The 24076-nt window shown below is 49.2% G+C and overlaps 1 protein-coding gene across 5 annotated transcripts in view; it reads right to left on the reverse strand.

Moving 5' to 3' along the window:
* The window catches only part of ARSG (arylsulfatase G), an 83783-nt gene that overhangs the window by 32842 nt on the left and 26865 nt on the right, over positions 1 to 24076 (reverse strand). For 3 of the 5 annotated variants that reach the window (XM_077833878.1, XM_077833877.1, XM_077833879.1), the window contains exons 2-6: positions 14585 to 15452; positions 10319 to 10506; positions 8423 to 8470; positions 6339 to 6450; positions 5255 to 5392 (exon numbers count right to left, since the gene is read on the reverse strand). In XM_077833878.1, coding sequence (XP_077690004.1) covers positions 5255 to 5392; positions 6339 to 6450; positions 8423 to 8470; positions 10319 to 10506; positions 14585 to 14808 — 710 coding nt within the window. In that variant the 5' untranslated portion in view covers positions 14809 to 15452. Of the gene's footprint in view, positions 1 to 5254; positions 5393 to 6338; positions 6451 to 8422; positions 8471 to 10318; positions 10507 to 14584; positions 15453 to 17377; positions 17464 to 24076 lie in introns of those variants that run through there. The other 2 variants (XM_077833880.1, XM_077833876.1) reach the window with 2 other exon arrangements.

A 24076-nucleotide genomic window follows, 5' to 3' on the forward strand; every position in this document is an offset into this window, starting at 1 on the left:
ACAGGTAGACAGGTGCCCTGATGCATGTGAACCAGCTGGGGGTTAACTACATGCCCAAGCAAGCCTCAGTTTGGTGCTCCTAAAATGGGTGCAGATACAAGGCAAGACCAGTACTGTAGCAGATTCTAGTTACTCTCACGCCATGACTGCAATGAGGGTTGGATACCAAGGTGACAGATAAAAAACAGATTAGCACAGAGGTAACTGGGGGCAGAAACTGCCCTGGAAAATACATGTTTAAGGTATGTCAATACTACCGCTCCCTGGTTTAGACAACACAATCTGAGGCTGGTCAGAGTTCAGGCTCAGACGTTGTCACTGATGAGTGAGGCAGACCCAGCACTGAACTGACAGGCTCTTCTTTGTGCCTGACAACAGGATGCCAGGGCCCTGCCAGTTTGTTCTAGGGCAGGGGAACGGTTCTAGGATCCCCTTTTGCATCCCCAGAGCAACTGGCAGCTTACGGAGAAGGATCAACTGCAACCAGCAGTTCCAAGGCTTCTGGAACACAGTTTTGCTTTCTCCTACTGCCCTGGCAGGATCCAGAGGAAGCCTGACCTCCAGCTCTGACTCAGGGGTGTTTGATCCTGCCCCAGCAGCTGATCTGGTATGAAGAGAATCAGATTCAGGGCCAGCCCATGCTACTAGCACCAGAATGCTCCGGGTCTCACTGCACAGAAAGAGGCTAGCTACACATGACATAAATCCCCTTTCCAATCTCTGGCACCAGTATCCCTGTAGAAGGCCACGCCCTGCTCTGACTGAAGTCAATGGCCTGACTCCCTTTGGTTCAGTGGGAGAAGGATGAGATCTGCCACACACAGCTGAACTTTGCACTCTAGTGCTCTTTTGAATTAGGCTCCGCAGCCATGTCTGTTTGATGACTACTTAGCATCTGCCCAGCCTCACACCATGCAGAAAGCTGGTCTGTAAAAGTGACAGTGACAAACTGATGGACAATAGGAACCGGCTCCCAGTTGAATGGAGATTCTCAGGGGGCTGCTTTACATCTTTAAAGCACCTTTACAGTGGCCCCTCTGCCCTGCTTGGCTTTATTGCAACAGAGAATCAGGCCCTGAATGTATGTTCTGAGATCAGTAAAGGGTATGGGCCTGCTTAGCCCTTCAGTGAGGGGTCCTGAGCCAAGCTCACTTACATTGGCAGCAGCATGGGACCCCTGCAGTTCAGCTGCCACCAGCCCTGCACAGATGCCGGAGTGGGGAGAGAGTTCAAACACTATGTGAATCTAGCCCTGCTGTGGTTTTAGGCTCTATCCACACTGTGGGGAGGAGCTGGGTCCTGCCCTTGGTCCACACACCCCACATGCTATACACTGCCTCCTTTCAAAGGATGCTCCATCAGCCCCTCTTTCCCCACCACCGCAACACTCAGAGTCCTACCAGATACAAACAACTGCCCTTATCGCAGATATGGGGTGGCTATTTAGTACTGGGAGCTGTCACTCCTCCCAAGAGGAATTCTCCTGCAACCCAGACAGAGCTCTGCAGAAGCCCCCCCCAGCTTGGGCTAGATAAGACTCTGAGAATCACACCAGGCTTTTGCATCTCAAATTAAAAGCTTCCCTTTCCACAGAGCCTGCTCTACAAACAACGTACCCCCCCCCAGTACAAACACACAGCAATAGACTGTGCCCCTCTCTCACCCAGCCTGATAAACATTTCCCCTGGCCTCTCTCCCCCACCCATCTCCTTCTGGAGTGCCCCTTTAATTAGGGGGAATAGGAGCCACCTGTTCGCCATCAGTGGCTCCCAATGCAGGAGATGCCTGCTCTTCTCCCACAGAGTCTGGTTAACTCCTGCTGGTGGCTTCCTTCTCCCTGCAACGTGCCTCCAGCTGTCTCCTGCCTGCAGTCTCCCCTGTTGCAGCTCTCACCCTTTGCTACGTCTCAGAATGGGGTTCCGTTAACTAGGACAAAAGTGCAGCTCTCTTCCTCTGGAGGGCACCTTAGTCCAGGGCCACCTTCACCAGTGAACTCCTCTCCAGGGCCTCAAAGTAGCTGTAAACCCAACTCTCCTGGCTGGTTAAATGAGGCTTCTTTGCATCACTGGAGTGGCCCAAAGCAGCCAGAGCATATAGGTGACCCTGGCCCAGGGTCTCCACTGGACTGTGGGACCTGCCTGGGAGATGGTGAGGTCAGAGGGGTGGGGTGAAAAAAGGGAGACCTAGGCTGACTGTTGCTGGGCCATGTCCTAGTGAGGAGGTCTAACGGACTGTGGACTGGGCTCCTAAAGGGAGCAAGGGAGGCACCCTTGCAGGGGTCTTTCAGAGCCTGATCCTGTGAGGTGCCCTCAGCTTTTGGGGAGACCCGAGGGGAATGGTGACATTGGTAACTGCCAACTCAGGGCCTCACAGCCGGCCTGGACAAAGCCCTGCGCTAGCCCCTGCAGGATGGACTATATAAAGGCCTGTTCCACCTCTAATTTCCATGGCCCCCTGAATCTCCGCTGGACTCACTGGGAGCTTTGCTTATGTGCGAACTGAGGAGGACCCCACTCTGATTGACAGCAGTGGAAATTTTGGGAGGGAACAGAATCGAGCCTTAAGAGCTGCAGTATTTGGTCCAGTAACAACCCTCCCTTTCCTGTGCTTCCCCAGTTAATGCTGATTTCATAGCACGTGTGGCTAAGCCCCCTCTCGCTCTCAGAATGCAGCCTGGCCCTCAATATGTCTGTTACATAAATATAGATTAAAAGACTAGACCTTTCCAAAAAATCTTATCTGTAAGCACACATGACCCTTGCACAGGAGATGCGCTGAAGACAGAAACACTTTTACTTCGAGCCCTGCAGAACATTCTTTTGTGGCTAGCAGCCTTTTCCCCCTTGAAGAGTGCTTTGAAAAGTGACTCCACAGAAACTTTCTACTCCACAGATCCACTCCCTGTACATTTGCAGAGGGAGGTCCGCTCACTCTGATGACACACTTAGGTTCAGTTTCACATAGGTACGTCGGTCGCTAATTCCCATATTTCAATAAGAGTTAGGATCGTAAATACCTCTGGGGGGCTGGGCCTAAGACTCCAGTCCTGCAAACTCTCACTGCTACACTCCTGTTAACTCCGGGACAGTGAGATGGTACCATCAGCTATTCTGGCAGCAGCAACAGAAATGCAAACTCATTTCCCACTACTACACCGAATTCTGCTCTCAGAAATACCAGAGGGTGGAAAGGGTCAAGCTGGGTCAGAGCGACAAAGTCTGTGACCACTAAACAGACTCCCCTCCAGAACCTGGAATTGAACCCAAGATTCCTGAGTCTCCACTATTCCTCTGCTGGCAGCAAACAGCTGTGAACCCAGGTGGCAAAGTGTGTGCTCTATCCCCAGTTAGTGCTTGCCCACATAGAGGAGGACAACCTACGGCTGCTGTCAGTTAGTCCGTTAGCTCAAGTGGCAAAGGTCTGTGCCGTGCATCTGAAGGTTCTAACCCTGCTGATTACCCATCTAGGGAGCCATATGATTTCACATGATGCCATTTGCTTTTTCAAAAACCTAGGAAATTATACACACACAACATACTCCTGGGGGGCTTCTGCGTGACTGCGCGCCCACAGAAAACGCACCCACCCACCCACCTCCGCAGAATTCCTGTGCTTCCCTACGGCAGGGAAGCAAAGGGATGCCGCATGGGGGGCTGACCAGGGGTGCAGTTTTGGGGGGGGATTGCGCTGCCAAACAGAGGTGAGGCACGGGGGGGGCACATGGGGTTACATGCCACTCCCCCATCCACCCATTTCTGCAAGCGCAGAGCTGCCCAGCTAAAGGAGGCTGGCTCTAGGCTCTGCTGACTCGGCAGCTGAACACTGCCTCCTGGTCCTAGTACCAGTTGAGTTCCCCTTCTGTGTGCTGGCAGCCTTCCTGTTTCCCGTGCAACAGAGAGTGCCAGCAGTGGGGCTGGGTAAGGGCGGGGGGCAAAGGAAATGAGGGAAGGGGGTGACGGGGTGGTAGGAAGAGGCAGTGGGGAAGGAAAGGGGGGTGGAATAGGGCAGGGGGGAGGGGAACGTGGGAGCGAAGGGAGGGGGATAGGGGAATCACGGGGGAAAGCGAGAATCCGGCACGTGGCGTCCTCTCAGCAGCAGCTGGGGCTCCCCCGTGAAGCAGGCCCATCAAACCCGCACCCTGACCAGCCCAAGGCAAGCGTAACAACAACTCTGTTAAAAGACTATTACAGTTGCAAAGTCAAAGACTCTACAGGTAGGAGCTGCCAGAATTTAGACTGCCTGGGCAACCCTAACTCAAGCCCCTTGTGCATACGCATATCGACACAGTCTTTAATGACGTGGTCACACACTATTTTTCCCACCGGGCCCCTGCCTCGGTCCGCGCACAGGATGGGCGGTGCTCCCGGAGTGAGCAGGTATTCAATATTTTTATTTTATCCTCATCGCTCCATATGGCTCATTTACTGAACGCTGCTCTGAAGACAGCATTAATAATTTCCTCATGGGCTTTTCCTGGGTGCTCAGCACTAGAGTATGTGAGTGCTTCACATGCATTACACAATCTATTTTCACAGGCTCTCAAGTCTGCCCCCCCTACAATGAGGCACACACCGTTAGTGACCACCTATGAAAAGTCTGGGGCAAGCGGCTTGCCCAGCATCACACAGGAACTCTGTAGCAGAGGCAGGGATAGAATCCAATTCTCCAGGGCAACATTCAACTGCATTAATCATGGGACTATTTTTTCTCTTCGTACAATATGCCTCATTCACTACAGACCTTCCAGCTTCTGCTACAAATGAGGCAGGGGTCCTACACACAACAGTGTGCTTCATTACACAGCCCTGATTCAGCCCCAGAGCACTGTCCATCCTGGGCACTGAATGAGGCAGGGTTCCCTAGTATGTGATCATGTTATCAAAGACTGTATCGTAATGGACATGCACAAGGGGATCAAATTAAGGTTGCACAGACAATCCTATTTCGGGCATAGCCTAACTTATGAGTGCTTGACTTGTCAACCATAACCTTCTATTAATGTTGGTTTTTGCATGCAATTTCTGAGGATTTTAAAAACGTGAACTACAAAAATTGCAGTGCCATCACGTGAAATCCTACTTACCGCTCCACAGGCCATCAGCAGGGTGAGGCTGTTTAGATCCACCCCGCAGACCTCGGCCACTTGAGCTAATAGAGTAACTGGTAGCAGTAGCAGGATGCCACCAATATTTGGACATTGCCCCAAGCTCTGCAGAGACAGAGCTGCAAGTGGTGTCTCGGGGGGCAGCCTTACCTTGCGCGCTGGATGAACTGAGTTGCTTTTTCTGCATACTCTGCAGCCAAGCCAGTGAGGTTCACAGGCTGTTGGATGATGGTAATGTTTTCGAAGAGAGGAAGAGCCACCTTGGTGTAACAATCTCTCCCATGGCTGCTGGAGAGAAACCAAGAGACTCCATTAGTAACAAGGGAGGCTTTCTGAATGAAGGAAGCAGGTCTGCTTGTGCCCTGACGTCAGTGGGGTCCATTCGCAATGTGGCCCAGTCTCAGTTATTGCCATTGCATTCGTTGTGCCAGAAATCAAGCCTCAATTTTCTCGGGTTTGGCCACACTTGTGAGACAGACAGCCCTGGAGGGGATCTGAACTCAGTCCCTCACCAGCCCCTCCCATTGCGGGAGAGCGAACACATTTTTGTTACCACGGGACCACCAGGAGGCTTCAGCCTAGCTCAGGGCCCCTTGCTGGATGGACACTCAGTAAGGGATAGTCCCTGGAGAGATTATAGTCTCAACAGACAGGAACTGAGGCATAGACAGACTGAGAGACTTACCCAAGATCACACTCGGGGGGGTCTGTGCAGAGCCAGGAACTGAGCCCAGATCTCCTGTGTCCCAAACAAGTGTTTTAACCACTTCCCTCCCAGGGACCCTGTTTGGTCTCTGACTTCAGCAGGAGCTGGCCAGGGCCCTTCGTCTTGCTCTCTGGTCACCTCCTCTGGCTGGTGCATGAAGGAGCACTGACAGGTTCCTCAGGGTTTCCTTGGCCTGAGGGAGCAGTGCTGTGATGCCAGGGGAGGAGAGTGAAGGCGCCCCCAAACCAGCTTGGCCCCCCAAACCTGCTGTGTTTTATACACACTGCAGGGTAAGAGGGGATGGTCCCTCTGGGGCAGAGCAAGGGGAGAGGAGACCGCAGCGAACATTCATTCAAACCCTTCATCTTTACAACCCCTGCCAATTTCTCTGTTCCTGGGATCGATTAGAAAACGTTTTCCATTCAGCTCTGACATTTAGCATGAGGGAGATGCCATCACGTGAAATCCTACTTACACCCGCTCCCATCAAAGCCCAGACTCCATTCCACCCCACCGGAGAAGCTGTACCTTGTGGTCGCAGAGTGTCGAGGGCATGCCGGACAGGGAGGGAGGTTGTAACCTGGGGTGTCAGTACAACCCATGTCGTGACTGTAGGGGATCCCGAAGTAATAGTCGAAACCTGGGATCCAAACAAGCGCGTTAGTGTGTCCGCAGCTGCCCGCTGTGGCCGTTTGCCTTTTATACACTGTTTACACAGTTGTTGCTGCTGAGTTTACAAACACCAGGACGGGAACAGGGTCAGTTCTAGGCAAAACAGCTGCTTAGACCAGTGTGTGGGTCGTGACCCAGTACCGGGTCACGGAAGGTAAGGCACTGGGTCGCGGCAGCTCTGGTCAGCACCGGCCCGTTAAAAGTCTCATCCGCGGTGCTGCCCGGCTAGTCCCTACCCGTTCCGACACCGTGCTGTGCCCCAGAAGCGGCCAGCAGCAGGTCCAGCTCCTAGGCGGGGGGGCCATCTGGCTCCACGCGCTGCCCCCACCCCAAGCACCAGCTCCGTACGCCCGCTGGCCAGGGGGCGGTGCCTGCGGGCAAGAGCCATGCAGAGCTGCTTGCGCGCCTCCTCCTAGGAGCTGGACCGGCTCCTCGCCGCTCCCAGGGTGCAGCGCGGTCCGTGGTGCTAGGACAGGTGGGAAGCTGCCTTAGCAACCCCGCTGTGCCGCTGATCAGGAGCCACCGGAGGTAAGGCCATGCCCCAACCCCATGCCCCAATCTCCTGCCCCAGCTCTGAGCCCCCCCTCAAACCCAGAGCCCCCTCCCGCATCCCAAACCCCTCCTCTCCGGCCCCACCCCAGAGCCTGCACCCAGAGCCCAAAGCCCTGACCCCCTCCCACACTCCAAACCCCTGCCCCGTCCTGAGTCCCCCCCAAACCTGGAGCCCCTTCCTGCACCCCAAACCTCTCATCCCCAGCCCCACTCGAGCCTGTACCCCCATCCCAGAGCCATGACCCCCTCCTGAACCCCAACCCCCTGCCCCAGCCCTGAGACCCCCAAACCCAGAGCCCGCTCCTGCACCCCAAACCCTCATCTCCAGCCCAGAGCCATGACCCCCTCCTGCACCCCAAACCCCTCATCCCCAGCCCCAGCCCAGAGCCTGCACCCCCAGCCCAGAGCCATGACCCCCTCCTGCACCCCAAACCCCTGCCCCAGCCCAGAGCCCCCTCCCAAAGCCTGAACCCCTCATTCCCAGCCCCACCCCACAGCCCTCATCCCCACACCTCACCCCTCTGCCCCGGCCCTGAGCCCTTCCCACACCCCAATCCCCTCATCCCCAGTTCCATAGGGTCACGGGCATCAACAATTTTCTTCAACTGGGTTGCCAGAAAAAAAGGTTTGAAAACCACTGGCTTAGACACCTCTCCTTCACACAGACCATGCAGGTGAATGCTCACACCCATGGGGCTCCACGGAGGTCTGACTGAAGGTTCAGGGATCTAGCTCATGTTATAACAGGACAAGGATCCATTGAGACTTCATTGTTTGTACTTTCCTGTGTTTTTTTCCCCAACATGGTCCTCTTTTTAAAGGGCTCTACTATGGAGTTAATGGGGGGCTAGACCGAGTAAATAGCACAAGAAGAGGGACTCTATTTTAAGGACAAATTGACCGCAGCGCTGGCCTTTCCTCCAAGTGAAGATGGACTTTTGGGGTCAACTCCACCCCAGAGATAACTCCACCAACCCCAGTCGGAGCAGCCCTGAGTGTGAACTTAAACACAGGGCAATCCAGAGCACAAATATCCCCTACTCCACCTCGGCTACCAAAAGGAATTCACACCTCTTAGACTGCGGCCCCCCACTCTGCAAGCCCATGGGAGCAGGGCAACGGGCATTCCCACCCAATAACTAGAGCTACTCCCTCCATGGGAAATTCAAGTCACTGACCACCCCGCAAACCCCTCCTGCTGCTGCGGGAGTGGGCAGCAGAACTCCTCTGGCAGCTAATGACCTACAGGGGGACTGACAGAGGAGCCTGCTCCTTGCTTGCTCCTCCCTCTCTGAGGGCAATTACCAGGAAGGAGGCGAATGGGTTTAAAAAGAGAAAGGGACAGTGGGAAACAAAAACCCATACTGGGTTTTACAACAAAATCTTACCACGGAAGCTGGGATGATAGAGGCCGCTATGTCCGAGGTGCCATTTACCTGCGTGGACGCAACAGGAAGTCTTTTCAGAAGGTAAACTTCGCAGGTACTAGAAATTACATACAGTGTCCAGGGCCTGACATTTTAATCCAGCAACAAGAGTCGCTGTCTTTGCAGGGCCTGTTTAAAGCATGCCATTTTGCCAAGGGATCCATACCATAAGGGTGTTAGATCTCAGAGGAATTTCATAAAACAATTCTTACGTTTTCTCAAGTCTCGCTCATCCTTAAACCCTTACCAAGGTTCTGCCAGACATTCAGTTTTCAAAGACAAGATATTCTAAGAGGTTCTGAATGGTCCATTCTTGGCTTCCTCCTCTGAACTGCCACATATGTGTTTTCGAAGATCAAGCACTATATTCTCAGGCCCTACCATAATTTGGCCCCACATGATGACCAACAGTTTAATTATGAAGCTTTACCTATTCTGGCCCATATCCTGCCATAATTTTGCATGCAAAACCACCTTTGAAGTCAAAGAATAGTTTTGCATGTAAGTCAATGTAAAGAAATGGCAAACTCTGCATTTAACTAACTGAATTTTCCGGTTTTTGTGACTTTCTTTCATTGCATTTCAATGGCTCCGAATGGAAGTGTATGTTTTATTCATTATCCACAGATGACTGATCTGATACACTAGAATGACTCCCTTGGAAGTTGGGAGAGCGCTCCATATGCTTGCAGTATTGACACAACACATAACATAGCTTTTCGTGTTAGCACAGGGTATTATATCAAGGCATATTTGGGTCTGTGGGCACAGAACCATTCTGCATGCTAATACTTTGATTAAATGTTACTATATGTAGGAAAAAACACTTTTCTGAAGTTAAACAATTCACACATTTAGATTTTGGAGGGAGCCAGAAGTTTAGTTCACATCATGATGTAACCACCCAGAAAAATACACATTTAAAAAGGCAATTTTTTTAAAAACATCATAGAACTGCAAAAAGAGAAAGAGCAAAAGTGAAAAGTCAGAAAAAAAACATCCTTTAAGTTCTTCTTTAATGAATGCACGGGTTTCAAAGTAGGGAAAAGAATCCCAAGCAGAGGATGGGCACCTGTATATATTTTCACAATACTGAAGAAATAAAAATATAGATAGATAGATATATAGAGAGAGATACAGGCAGAAAGTACTCTGGAGAATATATATTGGCCGAATGGTCCAGGGGCAGCTTGAACCACATAGTTCAACCTGCCCCTGGACCATTCTGCCAACGTGCCTCAACGCCAACCCAGAAGGGACCAATCCTAGAGGTGAATGAAGAGTCAGTCTTCACGGCGTATTTCAAGGTTTGACTTAGCTGCTGTGACTGCCAGCAAGAGTGCTGGTCATTTAGTGCCAAACGAGATGATATTTCTCATAACCTAGACATGATCTAGACATGATGCTCAAGCTCCCTCCGCTGAACAGCCATCACCGTTATTTCATGCTTCTATTACACTGGCACTCCAAAGCCCCAAGCAGAGTCAGGTGTGCAAGGTGCTGCACAGACCACAGAGGCAGATACAGTCTCCACCCCCCCCCCCGCCCCCAGAGTGTACAACCTAAGTGGTAATAATCACTTGCAGCCACTCCCAGCGTCGGTTGGACCTGAGCCAACAAATTAGCTCCATGGTCCATCCTGTGTCCCTTGAGCAGAGGTGTTGGAACAATCTTTATGGAGGGGGCTACTGAGAGCCATTGAACCAAACTGTATATAATGGAAACCACTTCAAGCCAGGGGCTGCCACCTCCAGTACATCTGTTCCAGCACCTATGGCCCTGAGCCCTGTCTACCATTGTCTACATAATGAATTGCAAAACAGAACAACAGTGAGCTTTCCGCAGTGCATTAATTACCTATTACCCCGGTGATGTATCCTGCTTCCTTCAGAACCTCAGCTAACGTAGTCTCATTGAGGGGGAGGCCACCCACTGATGTGACAGCAAAGTTGTGGGTCACTCCATTGCGAATGCCGAGCCTTCCTGTGAGCAGGGAGGCACGGGATGGGGAGCAAGTGGATGCAGCAGAGTGAAAATCCACAAATCTAGAAGAGAAAGAGGCAGAACGTACCTTAGGATTTGTGACTGGAACGTCTGACAAAAAGCTGCAAAAACTACCCCTGCTAGCTGGCAAAAATTGACATGTTCCCACATGCTGGGTTTTGTTCGAGGAGCCCAGGGCTGCAAACAAACATACACATAGACTCATAGAATATCAGGGTTGGAAGGGACCTCACTAGGTCATCTAGTCCAACCCCCTGCTCAAAGCAGGACCAATCCCCAACTAAATCATCCCAGCCAGGGCTTTGTCAAGCCAGGCCTTAAAAACCTCTAAGGATGGAGATTCCACCACCTCCCTAGGTAAATGGAACGTGATTGCCATTCACTTACCACAAGTGCAAATGGCATATTGTCCATGTTAGTGGCCAGTGAGATGCTCAGCTGCCTGACGATAGCTGAGTTCTTTGTTCAAACTGCCATGAGTCTATCTGGGTTTCAAATTGCCACCCATCCCCTTAGCATTTGAGCACCTTCTGCACAAAGGAAATTGGCAACAGTGAAGCCCTGAGTGGATGTCATGGTGTCTCTTGCTCTTCTCCCTCTTTGGGGCACGGTAAGCTCTGCTGGGAGTAGAGTGTGTTTTGGAGAGGGAGTAGGAACAGGGAGCAGCTGATGCTGGGAACATCACTGTGATTATACGGTGGAGACACTTTATCAAGTAGGAAGGTTCTGCAGGGTTCCCGAAAGCCCATCCGATTCCAGATTCATCCATAACCAGAGCCCTTCAAATGAGACGGATTTGTCACTGGCTTTCACGCGCTTCATGATCTGCATTGTTCCAAAGGAGGGCAACTGTCTCAGCAGTTCATTGATGGAGCTGTGCTCTCTAATGCAGTGGGGAGCTGCTCCATTAAATGCTTTAAAGAGGAGGACCAATGCCCAGGCCTGGTGGCAGAAGTGGACTTGATGTGCTCCCCACAACTTATACTCTAGAGGAGCTGGGCAGCTGCACTGTGTACCAGCTGGAGCCTCTCTCTTGGTTCTCCATTCAGAGACCGGGAAGTGCTGTGACCCAGCCTGGCGGTGACGGGGACACAGCTCTCGCCCAAGAGGAAGGGAGAGGGTTCCTAGCGAGGCACAGGCAATCAGATGCACAAGTGCAGATGCATTTTTCAGTGTGGCCCTGGGCATTTCAGTCCTTAAATATCAGGCCCACCACTTCCCTAACCCCTACTTTGTATCTTCACAGTCAGACCATTCTCCTCACACCCACAACAGCATTGTGAGAGACTTGTCTTGTCTGGAATACACGGCTGGCTCATCTCCTTAAATTCTATCGTCTATTCTCCATCGCCAGAATCAACTTCCCTCTGCACCAAGGACCTGATACTGGAAACTGTCCCAATTTGGGACAACACTTCAGCATGTGTTTAAATTCCACTAAACACCCACAGATTATATCGGAGCCCAAGATCATACTTATCTTCCCCCCAAGCTTTCTGAGGCCTTTCTCAAGCAGCCAGCACTGCTCCTCAGCCTGCCTTGATCTGAGGCTGTTGTCCCACTTCTGGTTAACCACACACTGGCTCCATCGGTCAGGTTTCTCCATTTAATTCTGGGAAATCATTCTCTGAGCAGCCCCAGCTCTGCACAGTTCCATGCACCAACTGCCAAATACCCCACAGGACTGAAATCCTAGGTAAGAACCTCAAAAGGACAAAGCACTAGAAAATACATTGCAGGGAACAATCTAGCAGTCCTGGGGAGAAGGCAGGCGAACTACAGTACCTGATCTAGGAGGTTTTTTCTATCTCATATAGGAGCCAGACTGGAATTGCCAGACTGGATCAGACCTCTCATCCACAGAGTTCAGAGTCCTGTCCCGACCGGGCCCACAACCAGATGCTCCAGAGGAGGGAACAAGGACCCTACAATAGGAAGATGTGAAATGCCCCCATGAAGGTCTCACCCTAATCCCTAAATAGCGAGAGTGGGTGATTTAAACCTTGAAATATGCGGTTTTATAACTGTAGTGAGGCAGTGTGGCATTGAGAGAGGAACCACTCTCTCTGCCCGGGTGGGCAGGGTCAGGCCGGGCTCAACTCTCCCACCGAAAGTTGAGAGGCAGGGCAGGAAGTAGAAAAGGCGGAGCCCCTAGCTCCATTGGAGCCGAGAGAGGACCGAAGCCGGGGAGGAGCTGGTGGGACTGCCGGCAACTGAATACCCCAATGAAGCAGAGGATCTTGAGACCACGGAGCCCAATCTGGAACTCTGGTAGGAAGCAGCCCAGGGAAACCAGACTTCAGTTTGGTGGTGTTGTGGCCTAACAGCTGGTCAGCATGCTGCGAGAGGATCCCCGCTGACCCAGCGTCGGGACACCCCGCCACTGTTAGGGCCCTGGGCTGGGATGCAGTGTAGTCCTGTGGGCTTGTTCCCCCCTACCCCTGGGACGGCAGACTTCCCATCACAGAGTGCTTGCTAGCTCTCCCCTGCCTAAGGGTTAGAGCTCACAGACTGCTTTATTGCGCTGCCTGATTACAGGCGTGAGCCCACAGACTACTCATTAGCCCAGCCCTGCCCAAGGGCCTCATCCCTCTTGACTATTAGGATCCCACCCTGTTATGAAGGCTGGAAGAATAATGCCCTGACACTAGGCTGTGATCCCAGTGACTAGTGAGGTGGCGTGGCCTCCCTCTGACCCAGAGGGATAGGGACGACCGCAACACCGCTACACTAACCTTTCTAAAACAGGAGTTAATGAACTGGAGAGAGAATAAATTGTGCATTCTTGTTACCTAATCCTGGCCACATATTAAATAGTTAATGTTTGGGAACAGCTTTGAAAATGTAAAGCTCTGTGCAGATGCTCAGGGTTATTGTTACAATGCATTGTATATCCCAGTAAAAAGTAATATTAAGATCATTTTCCAGCTGAGATTTCTCTCTGGGTTCTACACAAAAAGACATGGTATGATTTCCTCCGCGATTACCATAACTTGTATTTATCAATGTCCTTAAAGACAAGACTCATTCATTTGAACCAGGTCCTGCCTCTAAATATTTGCTAAAGTGAAGAAAAGTCTTTACTGCTAGGCAATTGGTTCATGCAAATATTTGTCTATCAGCTGTTCCTAGGCTGTCAGAACCCAGGTTCTCTGCCACGCTGGTCTGAAGTTGACCACAGTCAGCATGAAGAACAAATACGTTGCAAACAACCAAAGTTCTAAGCACGGATGCTATGTTTATTGATTTCCCGTGCATCTGGGCAGGTTTTCCAAGGCAGTCCTAATGCTTATTCTTTCTTGGGTCACCACCTGCACCTTTTGGGCTTGCTGCTGCCTGCAGACCAATGCCATAAATAAGAAGGATACTGTTCACTTGTATCACCCCTTCTTTTGGCGATTTCAGTGGTTTAACAGACGCTAAAGCTGGAACTGTCAATGAGGCCTATGGAAGCTAGGTGCCCATCTCCAAACCTGCCAAGGCCCCTTTGAAAATGCCAGTCTTAAAGCTCAGCCTCGCAACCCCTGTGTGAGGTAAGGGAGCATTATTATCCCTATCTTGCTGACAGGGACACTGAGGCACAGGGTGGGAAAAGATACTGCCCAGGGTCACCCAGAGCTGGGAATAGAGCCCAGAGCTCCTGATTCAGCTTCCTGGGCTTTAACCACCTTCCCCTTCCTCCCCTCCCCTCAGTTTCCCTCCCCTCCCCTTGCCTCCAACCAACTCATGGGAAATCTGCCTAATTCTGAGGCAGGTGCAATATCTTTTGGACCTTCATCCTACAGGCCACTGTAGCAGGCAGGGTTCCCCCAGTGTCCTGTCCAGCCACACCCCATTGGTGGCGCTAGGTCCCTGCTCTTGCTATTTTGAGGGCATGAGTGATATAAGTGACACACGTGCCTCCGTAGGTGTGGGGTCTCAGCATAGGATGAATTAGACCACGGTAGTCCACAGCATGGTTCTCACATGGATCTCAGACAGGATACACTGGCATTTACTGTTGTGATTAAGAACTAGTGAGAACCTCTGTCCATTTTACTGTTGCCCACCGGCCATTTGGTATCACACGCCAGGTAAATGGAAGACTCAGAAATAGACAGGCACCTCTTTGAGGCTTACCTCATTCCTTCTGCAGCCATCTGATCCAAGTTAGGAGTGTCCTTGGTTTCTGCCCAGTTGGCCCCAAGGTCCCCCCATCCAACATCATCTGCCAAAATGACTATGAAATTCGGCTTGTTCTGAACTGATCTGTTCTCACCCACACAAAGATCTGAGAGGTGATAAAAGAGCCAACCTAAACAGCCAGCCAGTAGCAGAAGCATTTTCAGGAACAGAATCTCCATGGTGTCAGGAGAATGCCTCCTGGAGACCTTTAGCGTGAGTGAGTAGGTGGTGGTGGCCTATTCCTGCCACACGCTCATTTGAGAACTCCCATTGTCGTGCTTTCCTCAGCCGTGATTCAGCTGTTTATTGCCACCCAAAGCAGCCCTAGGATTCTGCAGAGACGCAAATTTCACATCTTTGCATGGCTCTGAAGAGACAAGTTACAAAACTGCAGTATTGACTTTTGATCATTTGGAGATCGACTGAACCATAATCTTCCTCTCTCTTTTCCATTTGCAAACAGCTGACATGCTAAGTGAGATCTTGTAGGAAGTCACAATAATCATATTGTCATTTAAAAATTGTGGGGTTTTGCTAAATATGCAATTCAAATAACGTCTTATTAATATAAAGTTTACTTGTTTTTCCAAAGCTTCTTTATCCTGATTACAAACCTTCTGTACGGCATCCAATTTTATAAATTACTTAGTCTCAGGACGCATGGAATTTAGATTACCGATGTCTACAGGAGAATTCTCTATTTGGCCTTGTAAAGTGATGTTGTCCATTTCTTCAAAAGAATAGACAAAAGTTGAAGTTAAATGATGTTGAACTGTTCTTTGAATTCCATAAGGGGGACACCTTTACATTACAGCAAATGTTCCTGTGCAAGAAAAACAAGAGACAATTAGCACTGGAAAGAGTTAAGCTTTAAACCTTAGTCCTAGTGAGCATAAGAATTGTTTTTCTATTGCACAGACGTTTCCTTTGCTTTTCAAACACAGCAGCTGCAATTTTGCTGTCAAATTTAAGGTTGCTGTAACTCAACTGATAACTACTCCAAAGCCTGGAAACAAACACAGTGACCATTTTCCCTAATCACCATATATCAAACATACAGACTCTGATTGCATAAACAATCAAGCCTGACTTCTTCCTATAAAACTAGGAGCTGAAGATCACTGGAGAAGTAATTTTGCCTAGATTTGCAATGTGATCTCAGATTTGATCTTTGAGCATGTGGTCATGCGTTCAAAAAAGAATTAGATAAGTTCCTGGAGGTTAGGTCCATCAATGGCTATGAGCCAAGATGGTCAGGGATGCAACCCCATTCTCTGGGTATTTCTAAACATCAGACTGCTAGTAGCTGGGACTGGACGACAGGGGATAGATCACTTGTTAATTGCCCTGTTCTGTTCATTCCCTCTGAAGATCTGGTACTGGCCACTGTTGGAAGACAGGATTCTGGGATAGATGGACCATAGGTATGACCCAGTATGACCATTCTTATGTTCTTATGTCATAGGGTGTTACTAATCTGCATTACAGACAGCAAACAGGCAGATGAGATTGATGTGCAGACTTTCCACAATTTTTAATAATTTACAAGGACTAAGGTCAGTTAGTAAAACTCAATTTTAAAAATTAAACTTTATTTACACTGAATAGACCCACTCTTCATACTGAGCCAGAACATGCCACGCTTCCTCATCTGGAATAGCAGCTTATCCCACGAGTAGTCCTGTTGATGTCAGTGGAATCACTCGAGGAGTTCTCTACATGAGTAAGGGTGTCAGAATCTAGTGCACAGAGAGCAGCGCTGGGCTCATAAATACAGGGCAGGGCCGGAAAGGCTGGAGAGAAGGCAATGTAGTAGCTGTGTGCTGATGGATTGTCACGGAAATCAGTGTGCTTGCACGGTGGAAGCTGGGGGCAGATTTGGTCCAAGGCGGTTATAGGAAGGTACATAAGGCAGAACTAAGGGACCAAATGCCTGTAGGGCTGCCTAGAGAAACTGCCTGGAGTTATAGTTGGGGAACATGTTGAAAGTTACGATTTAACTAAACTAATCCGCCAAGATTTACCAAAAAATGAGCTGATGCCTAAGAAATCAGTGAATTTCATGAGACAGTAACAAGAAATGAGGTGGCGGGAAGCTCATATAATTTACAGGACTTCAGGCTGTTTATACAAAACCATCAGCACAAGCCTAATCTGCAAGGACAATAAGAATGATATCAGAGGGTGAGACATTTGAATGGGCAAAGAACTGGCTTGAATATCAAATACAGAAAGCACTGAGTATAAGCAACTTGAAGTGGACAGAGCAAGCTAGCGGAGTCCAGCTGGGGCCAGTATTATGACAGATGTTTCCAGTTGTGTATCAGTGCCCTTGAGGAAAGAATGTGCAGCTGACAATACAAAATTTGTGGGTCAGTCAACACATCTGAGGAGGGCAACAAAATTCAGAATGATCTCGATAAACTCGTAGGAAGCGTAAATAAATGAATAATCAAAAGCAAAAAGGACCATGAGATGCAGGGTAAAAAGAGAGAAAACACAACAAGCACCATGTGTAGGTCAAGAATTCGGCAGCTGGCAGTGGGAAATTAGCCATCAATTCATTATTAAGTTTAAAAAATCTTAGGACTTCAGTTCAGATCTGCAGCTTTCTTTAGTCTTCTAACTTATAATGAAAAATCATCGTAATAAATATAACCTTGTGAAGTTATTGAACGCCTTTCATCTGAGGCTCTCAAAGCTCTTTACAGACATTCATTAATGAAGTGTGTGAGGTACAGAACAGACCTTCAGATGCGCAGACAATCTAAGTGATTTGTCCAGGATCACACATGAGCCACTGTCTGAGCCAAGAATAGACCTCAGAAGTCCTGACTTCCATTCCTGTGCATTAACCACAAAACCACAGTCATTCCCTCATGTATTACCCTACCAAAAAGAACCTGTATCAGACAGAGAGCTAGATTAGATTGGTACTAAATTTCCTTCATTTCTGGACAGAATTCCCATTGTAGTGAAACAGACTTATGGGGGCAGAATTCCTTTAGAAAGTAGAGCTTCAGAGAGGTAACCGTGTTAGGCTGGATCTGTAAAAGCAGCAAAGAGTCCTGTGACACCTTATAGACTAACAGCCGTATTGGAACATGAGCTTTTGTGGGTGAATACCACTTCGTTGGATGCATTGGAGCTCATGCTCCAATATGTCTGTTAGTCTATAAGGTGCCACAGGACTCTTTGCCGCTTTTAGAAAGAAGGTTGTGAACGAATGGGCCCAAATTGTTCCCTGCAGGGCTCCCTTGATGAAAGTTATTCTTAGTCTCTATATATTTCCCAGACAGATTTTACTGGTTTTCCTGTTATCAGTCTCTGGGCTGGGTTGGTTGTTTTAGTTAGTTTTTTTCCTCCTAATGAAAAGGGAAGCATCTGAAATAAGTAGGGACAGGATGCTCTCTTTTCTCAGGTGAAAACTGTTTGCAGGCTGACGAACACTGCAGAGCTCTTTAAATATTGCCTTGTGTACACAGAGAAACATCCCATAGTTTGCCAACTTTCACTGAAAAAAAATATTCCCAGAATAAAAGAAATAAAATAAACCAATTCTTATCACCTTTTCATAAAATGACTCTGGTTCCAATCCAGCCCAAGGGATTGATCCAGCAAACACTATCAGGTATCGCATTTGCCACTATGAACAGTTCCTCATGGCGTAACCTCCACGTGCAAATTTGCCCACACCCAAGTATTCCAGAATCTTGAGACGGGCTTTGAAATCACAAGATTTTAAAAATTAAAAAAGGTGAGGAGGGGGTTCCTGTTATTTGCTTTCTGGATTTTGAGCTCTTCGGGATCACTTTTTCAAGCTTTTTCCACAAGCATGAGGGCTAGGCTTGTGTTGTTACTTGCAACAAATAGTTGGACTATTCTTTTAGCCATTTTCCGGTTTTCGTCCTGTGCTATCCTGGGTTGTGAGCGATGGTCAGGCCAACGCAAGAGTCTGTGCTCAGTGTCCCGGTTTATTCTGCTTTATGTGGCTTGTTTGGAAGGAGAACTTTGCAGCAGAGTATTAGGGGTGCCAGCCCTTGTGCCCTGTAGGTGCGGTATCCCTCCACTTTGGCTGGCTTGCCCTAGAGTAATAGAGGTACTGTCAGACTCCCTACTGCCCTGGACGCTAGCTCAACACCTTCTCAGCTTGGTAAGACCTGCCAGAGCGTATGCTCTGCCGTACTTCGCTGTCAAACCCCATTCACCCCCACACCAACGCTCTGTGATCATATACCGAATGAGAGCAGAAGGCATACAGAGGTGACTGATGTATGCAGGCAATGCACGACGCAAAGCAGAGATGGGCGGGGTTATGTAGTCCGCAAGCAAGACAATAGGTGGACAACCCGCATCAGTGACTGCATCCCCAGAGACCACAAGCGATCACTGGGCAGATGGAAAATGCGCTGGGCCAATCCCATGATAAAGCATGCTCGCAACAAAATAGAATGGTGTGGCGTCGACTTGCATTCGTGGAGGGACGGACAAGGACAAGCTGGACAAAAGTGACAAATGCTAGAGACTTATGTTTTTATTTTAAAAAAAAGAAAGCTGACATTCTCATGTAATCCCATGACATTCTCATGTAATCCCATGACCCCAGAAACATGTCTACACTAGAAAGGCTTTGCTGGTATAGCTACACTGGTATTGTACTAGCAAACCCCCCTAGTGGAGACACAGCTCATACCAGCAGAAATATTCTTTTGCCAGTACAGTTTATGCCATTGCCCAAACAAAATAAGCTACCCCAGCAAAAGGACTTTTTTGTCAGTATTACTGTATCTACACTCAAGTATTTTTGCCATTTTACAAACGTCGTAGAGAATCACATCCTAACCGACATTATTATATCAGAACAAGTATCTAAGGTAGATCTGACCTAAGTGTTTGGAAGATTGGGGTTCAAAGCAGCAGCGACTGAAAGTTATTAGCCTGTGCGGGCTGGTTTGGGGTCTATATGAAATAAGATGGTGTCCCTCTTCCAATCCCCAATAATGGGCAAGTGTCCACTACACAAAAAAACAACTGACTTTCTTCCAATCCCCAATAATGGGCAAGTGTCCACTACACAAAAAAACAACTGACCTTCTTGATCTCATTTACACTGGTGTAAATGTGGAGTATTCCACTAACTTAAGTACAGTGACTCTGGATTTACACTGAAGTAGCTGACAGCAGAATCCTGTCCCTGTTTGACTCCCCTTTCGCCCATGGTCCCTTCCAAAGGTGTTCCCTACATAGCAGGGTGGCACATTGGCAGGTCAATGCTAGGGGACGCTGGCACCAAGGCTGCTGTGGATACACCTGTTCTACAGACAGAAGGCTCTGGTCTCCAATGCACGTTCTAACACCCTTCAAAATTGCTCCATTCCGTTTTTTTAAAATGGGTTTTTTTTTTAAATATTTTGAGGATTTTGTAACCACTTTTTTAAAAGTCCATGGGAAACTCGGTCACACTCGCAAAACGCCTCTTCTACCATAAGCAATTCTTAAACTATATATGAGTCCTTATTGGAAACAGTGCCTGTCCTCCTCAGAGAGGAAGATCACGTTGATACTATTGTAAAAGGACTGAACCAAGAAATGTAGTTTGTTCAAAGCTGTTCAGAAAGCCCTAAATCTAAAAACACCAGAAAAGAAATCACAATGACATTCTGGTTTGACACACAAAGCAAGGCTATTCAGAAGACGCAGACAGATTGAGACCCCACTGTTTCCAATCCCTGCAGTTTGGGGGTGTGGAGGAGTGTCTAATGGGTGGCTCTGAAAGGGAAAGAGGCCAGGAAGCCTCCTGGGAGAAGCCATCATGATGGAAAGGGGACGTCATGGAGCAAAGTGTGGAGATCCTGTTTGAGGTCAAGGAGACAGAGTGGGAGGATCAGAGAGGATGCCCCTTATCTGAACTTTTTCAGCTTTAGATTCAGTTTAGGGAAAGGGACAAAGGTCAGTTGGGCCCCTGATTTATCCAGACCCAGCTGACCCAGAATGCTGCAGCCAGGCTATGCTCCCCCATGCCCAGAAGCAATAGCTCATCACCCTAACCGCTGACATTTTTCCTGGCCTCCAAACAACTCACTTCTTCTCAGCCTTCAGCATGAGATCAAGTCTGCTATCAGTTTAAATGGATACATCCTCGATTGGGGCACTGTATCTTGCCTTGTCCATTCAATTGTCTGGTAGGTATTTACCATCTCAAATTTCTAGGATCTTAGGACCTGATCCTCCAGGTCACTCCATACACGAGGACCCAGCGCCCGTATGTGCTTGCCATTCACATCAATGGGCACAGTGAGGCCCAATGTGGGACTCTATGCTGCCACTCTAGGGCACAGAGTACCTTGCAGGATGGGGGCCATGCTGTCTGCCTGGTTTGCAGAAATTCTCCGTGCACATTACATCCTAGCCACATGCACATCAGTCTTCCCATTCTAATAGCACAGTGAAGTAAGCAAGCAAAGTAAAGTTAAGCATCACGAGAAAGAGCCTAATCTGCATTTCAGAATAACAGCCTGTGAAAATGTGTCCTTTTGTGCAAGAAGGGTGCAACGGCATTCCTCGTTGAAAATGCCCAAGCAAGGTGTCTTTTCAAATTGTATATATGAAAAACAAACATTGCTGGTAGGATACTTCCTGCTAATAAAAGGGCTTATGGCTTTGCCTGGCAAATCTCATCTAGCATGAGTGACCTACCCCAATAATACATTGCCACACCCCTGCCTGACCAAACTAACTGCACGTCCAGACATCTGACAGTGAGGCTGAACGTTTGGCAGGTGTTTCAATTTATTGTAGGAAGGTAAGCGGGTCTAACGTGGCTAACACAAGCAATCGGAACCATTTTCAAAGGGCATTGTCTTCTCTCTAACTGAAAACTGCTCGATCCTCTTAGCTCTCAGGGTATGTCTGCACTGCAGCTGGGAACACGCCCATAGCTGGGATAGGCAGAAAGGCACTCGCTATGATGGAGCTAGAGAGCTAAAAATAGTTATGTGGCCGTTCTGGCACAGGCAGCAGCGGGGCCTGGCCACCCGAGTTCAGAGCCGGCTGGCCCTCTGGGTGTGCTCTCAGGTGGCCAGCCCAAGACACAAAGTCCACACGGCTATTTTTAGTGCACCAGCCTGAGCGGAGCTAGCAGGTGTCTGTCCACCCCAGCTGGGAGGCTTGCTTCCAGCTGCAGTGGACAGACACCCTCAAAGGCCATTAACAGAGATGTGGAACAAAGTCCAAAGAAACCTAGATATGCGCACACGGCAGATCAGCTACTCCAAGTTTTCCCTGTCCAGTCCAGGGTAGTCATCCTGACCGACAACGAGTGATGCAAACTCCATATTCAGCTAAGTACTAAAGCATGTGCTTTTCCCATGGACTTCAGTGGGATTTAAGCATGGGCTTCAGTGCTTTGCTTAGTAGGGGCGGACTCAAGCACATGCTTATGTGCTTTGTTGAATCAGAGCTCCCGGTCAGAAGCAAGAGGGCGGGAGGGGTGTCTCGCCAGTTGAAAATGCTGCAACCCAGCAGCAAACTCACCTGCCACAGTCACTCCTTAGAACAACTGCAGGGCTTCCTGAGGAACAAACTCCACTCTCTTCAAACAGAGACCAGGACAGTTCCTGAATTCTGGGTGCTGCGGTTGGCTGTCCTAGCTTGAGAATTCCTGGACTATCTAACAATACGTCACTCCGCATTGTTTGAACAGAATTCCTTCTTTAACGGCCGGCCATATGGTTTGTATGTTTGCACACCACCCTGTCTGAGTTTGCATATCTGAAAACTGCCTGTTCAAGCGCAAGGGGAGAAAGCTGTAGGGTTGCCACCACAACAAGCTGAGTGTATGGAAGCCTAAAGCCACTGTGGAGCTTGCGCATCACTGCACCATTCAATGGCAAGGCACCAGAAGGCTTCAAAAGGGTGGAAATTATCAATACGTCTCCATGCAGCATCCTTCAGTTTCTACTAGGAGAGAAATGCTGCCCATAAAGCTAAGCTTCGCCCACTGCAGTAAATGGTTCTTGACCACTGGACAGCTATATTTTAATAGTGAGGCCAATTAACCTATCCCCCCCTCAGAACAGAAGCTATGCTGTGATTTGGCTAATCAATGGCCACCGTAAAGTAAATCCAAGCAGGGTGGGCATAGCCAGAGGGGAGAGCAGTAAATGTCTGTATGGTCTTTATTTTTTTACCTGTACAGAAAACTGTATCCATTAAATTGTCACCAGTCTGCTCTGGAGAGAATGAGTCTTTGGGCCACTGTGAGCTAATCTCTACACAATTCCAGACTGGCCTGGAGAATGGAGCTGTCAGCCAGAACCCAACAACGTGACCCCTTTGAACTATGGACGAATCTGCCCGTTTGAAACACAAAGAGAGGCTTTTCTGAGCCTGCTCGGTGAGTCCCCCGATGTGTGTCCCAAAAGCTCAGTGACTGACCATCTCCACTACTAAATCCCAGACCACAGGGAGCATGTGGAGCTAATGTGGGTCAGCAGCCCCAAAGAAAGTTTGAATCAGAGAGGTAGAGTCTATACCTTAGCCCGAGTCCCCTGGTTTCCAAGCCATTGTGTGAGGACCCTGGGGCTGAGCAGGCCCTTTGACTGGCCTGAAGCACATGGGCAAGCCATGGAGTGAGGTGCTGAACAGGTGATGCGGTAGGAGTGCTCCCCGCCGCAGTGGGGAACCAGAGGATCCCCAGGAGGGAATCCAGAGAGGGGGAGCTGGGTTCAGTGGGATGAACCAGGGAGGAAGGACTAAGAGCCAAAGACACCTCACGCTTGTAAATGAACTGCCCTTTCGTCAGACACCAGCCAGTACAGAACACTGCTTCCCACAACATCCCCATCTCCAAACAACTCGACGGCCTCCCCGGCCACGTCAGCATCTAATTCATTTTATTTTCCCACCTGCTTTCAAAATTACCCAAGAAGCTTCTCCAGCCCCTCCAGTCTCAAAAGACCACCTGCCTCTCTCTCCTCCCCTCCCTGCTTCTCCTTCATCACATCGTGCACCATCTCCCATCACAGCGACCAAGAGCCTGCCCCTCTGCAGCTGCCACCATCTGGGACAGCCTTCCTTCTCCTCATCACCCTCAGACCTCACCCAAAACTGCACATCTCCCTTGCCAATGCCTCCTTGATTTCCCTTATTACCTTCAGTGAAGTGTGAGACAAGGAGGGTGAGGCAATAATCTTTTATTGGACCACCTTCAGTTGGTGAGAGGGACCAATGCGACTACAACTAAAAGTATCAGGGAGAGCAAAGGAAATGAGCGGAAATGGGCAGAGGAGGAGGGAGGCAGACATGTATGGAAAAGGACAGATGGATGAGCAAAGAAGAGTTCGATCAACCGAGAGGCCAGACAAGGACAGGGCTGCATTCAAGCTTTGCCCAAAAGAAAGGTGTTGGCCTTTTTTCTTTCTTTGTTCTGAGAACACTGGCATGTTA

The sequence above is a fragment of the Eretmochelys imbricata genome, chromosome 14 (genome assembly GCF_965152235.1).
Source record: "Eretmochelys imbricata isolate rEreImb1 chromosome 14, rEreImb1.hap1, whole genome shotgun sequence".
NCBI classification, from domain to species: Eukaryota; Metazoa; Chordata; order Testudines; family Cheloniidae; genus Eretmochelys; species Eretmochelys imbricata.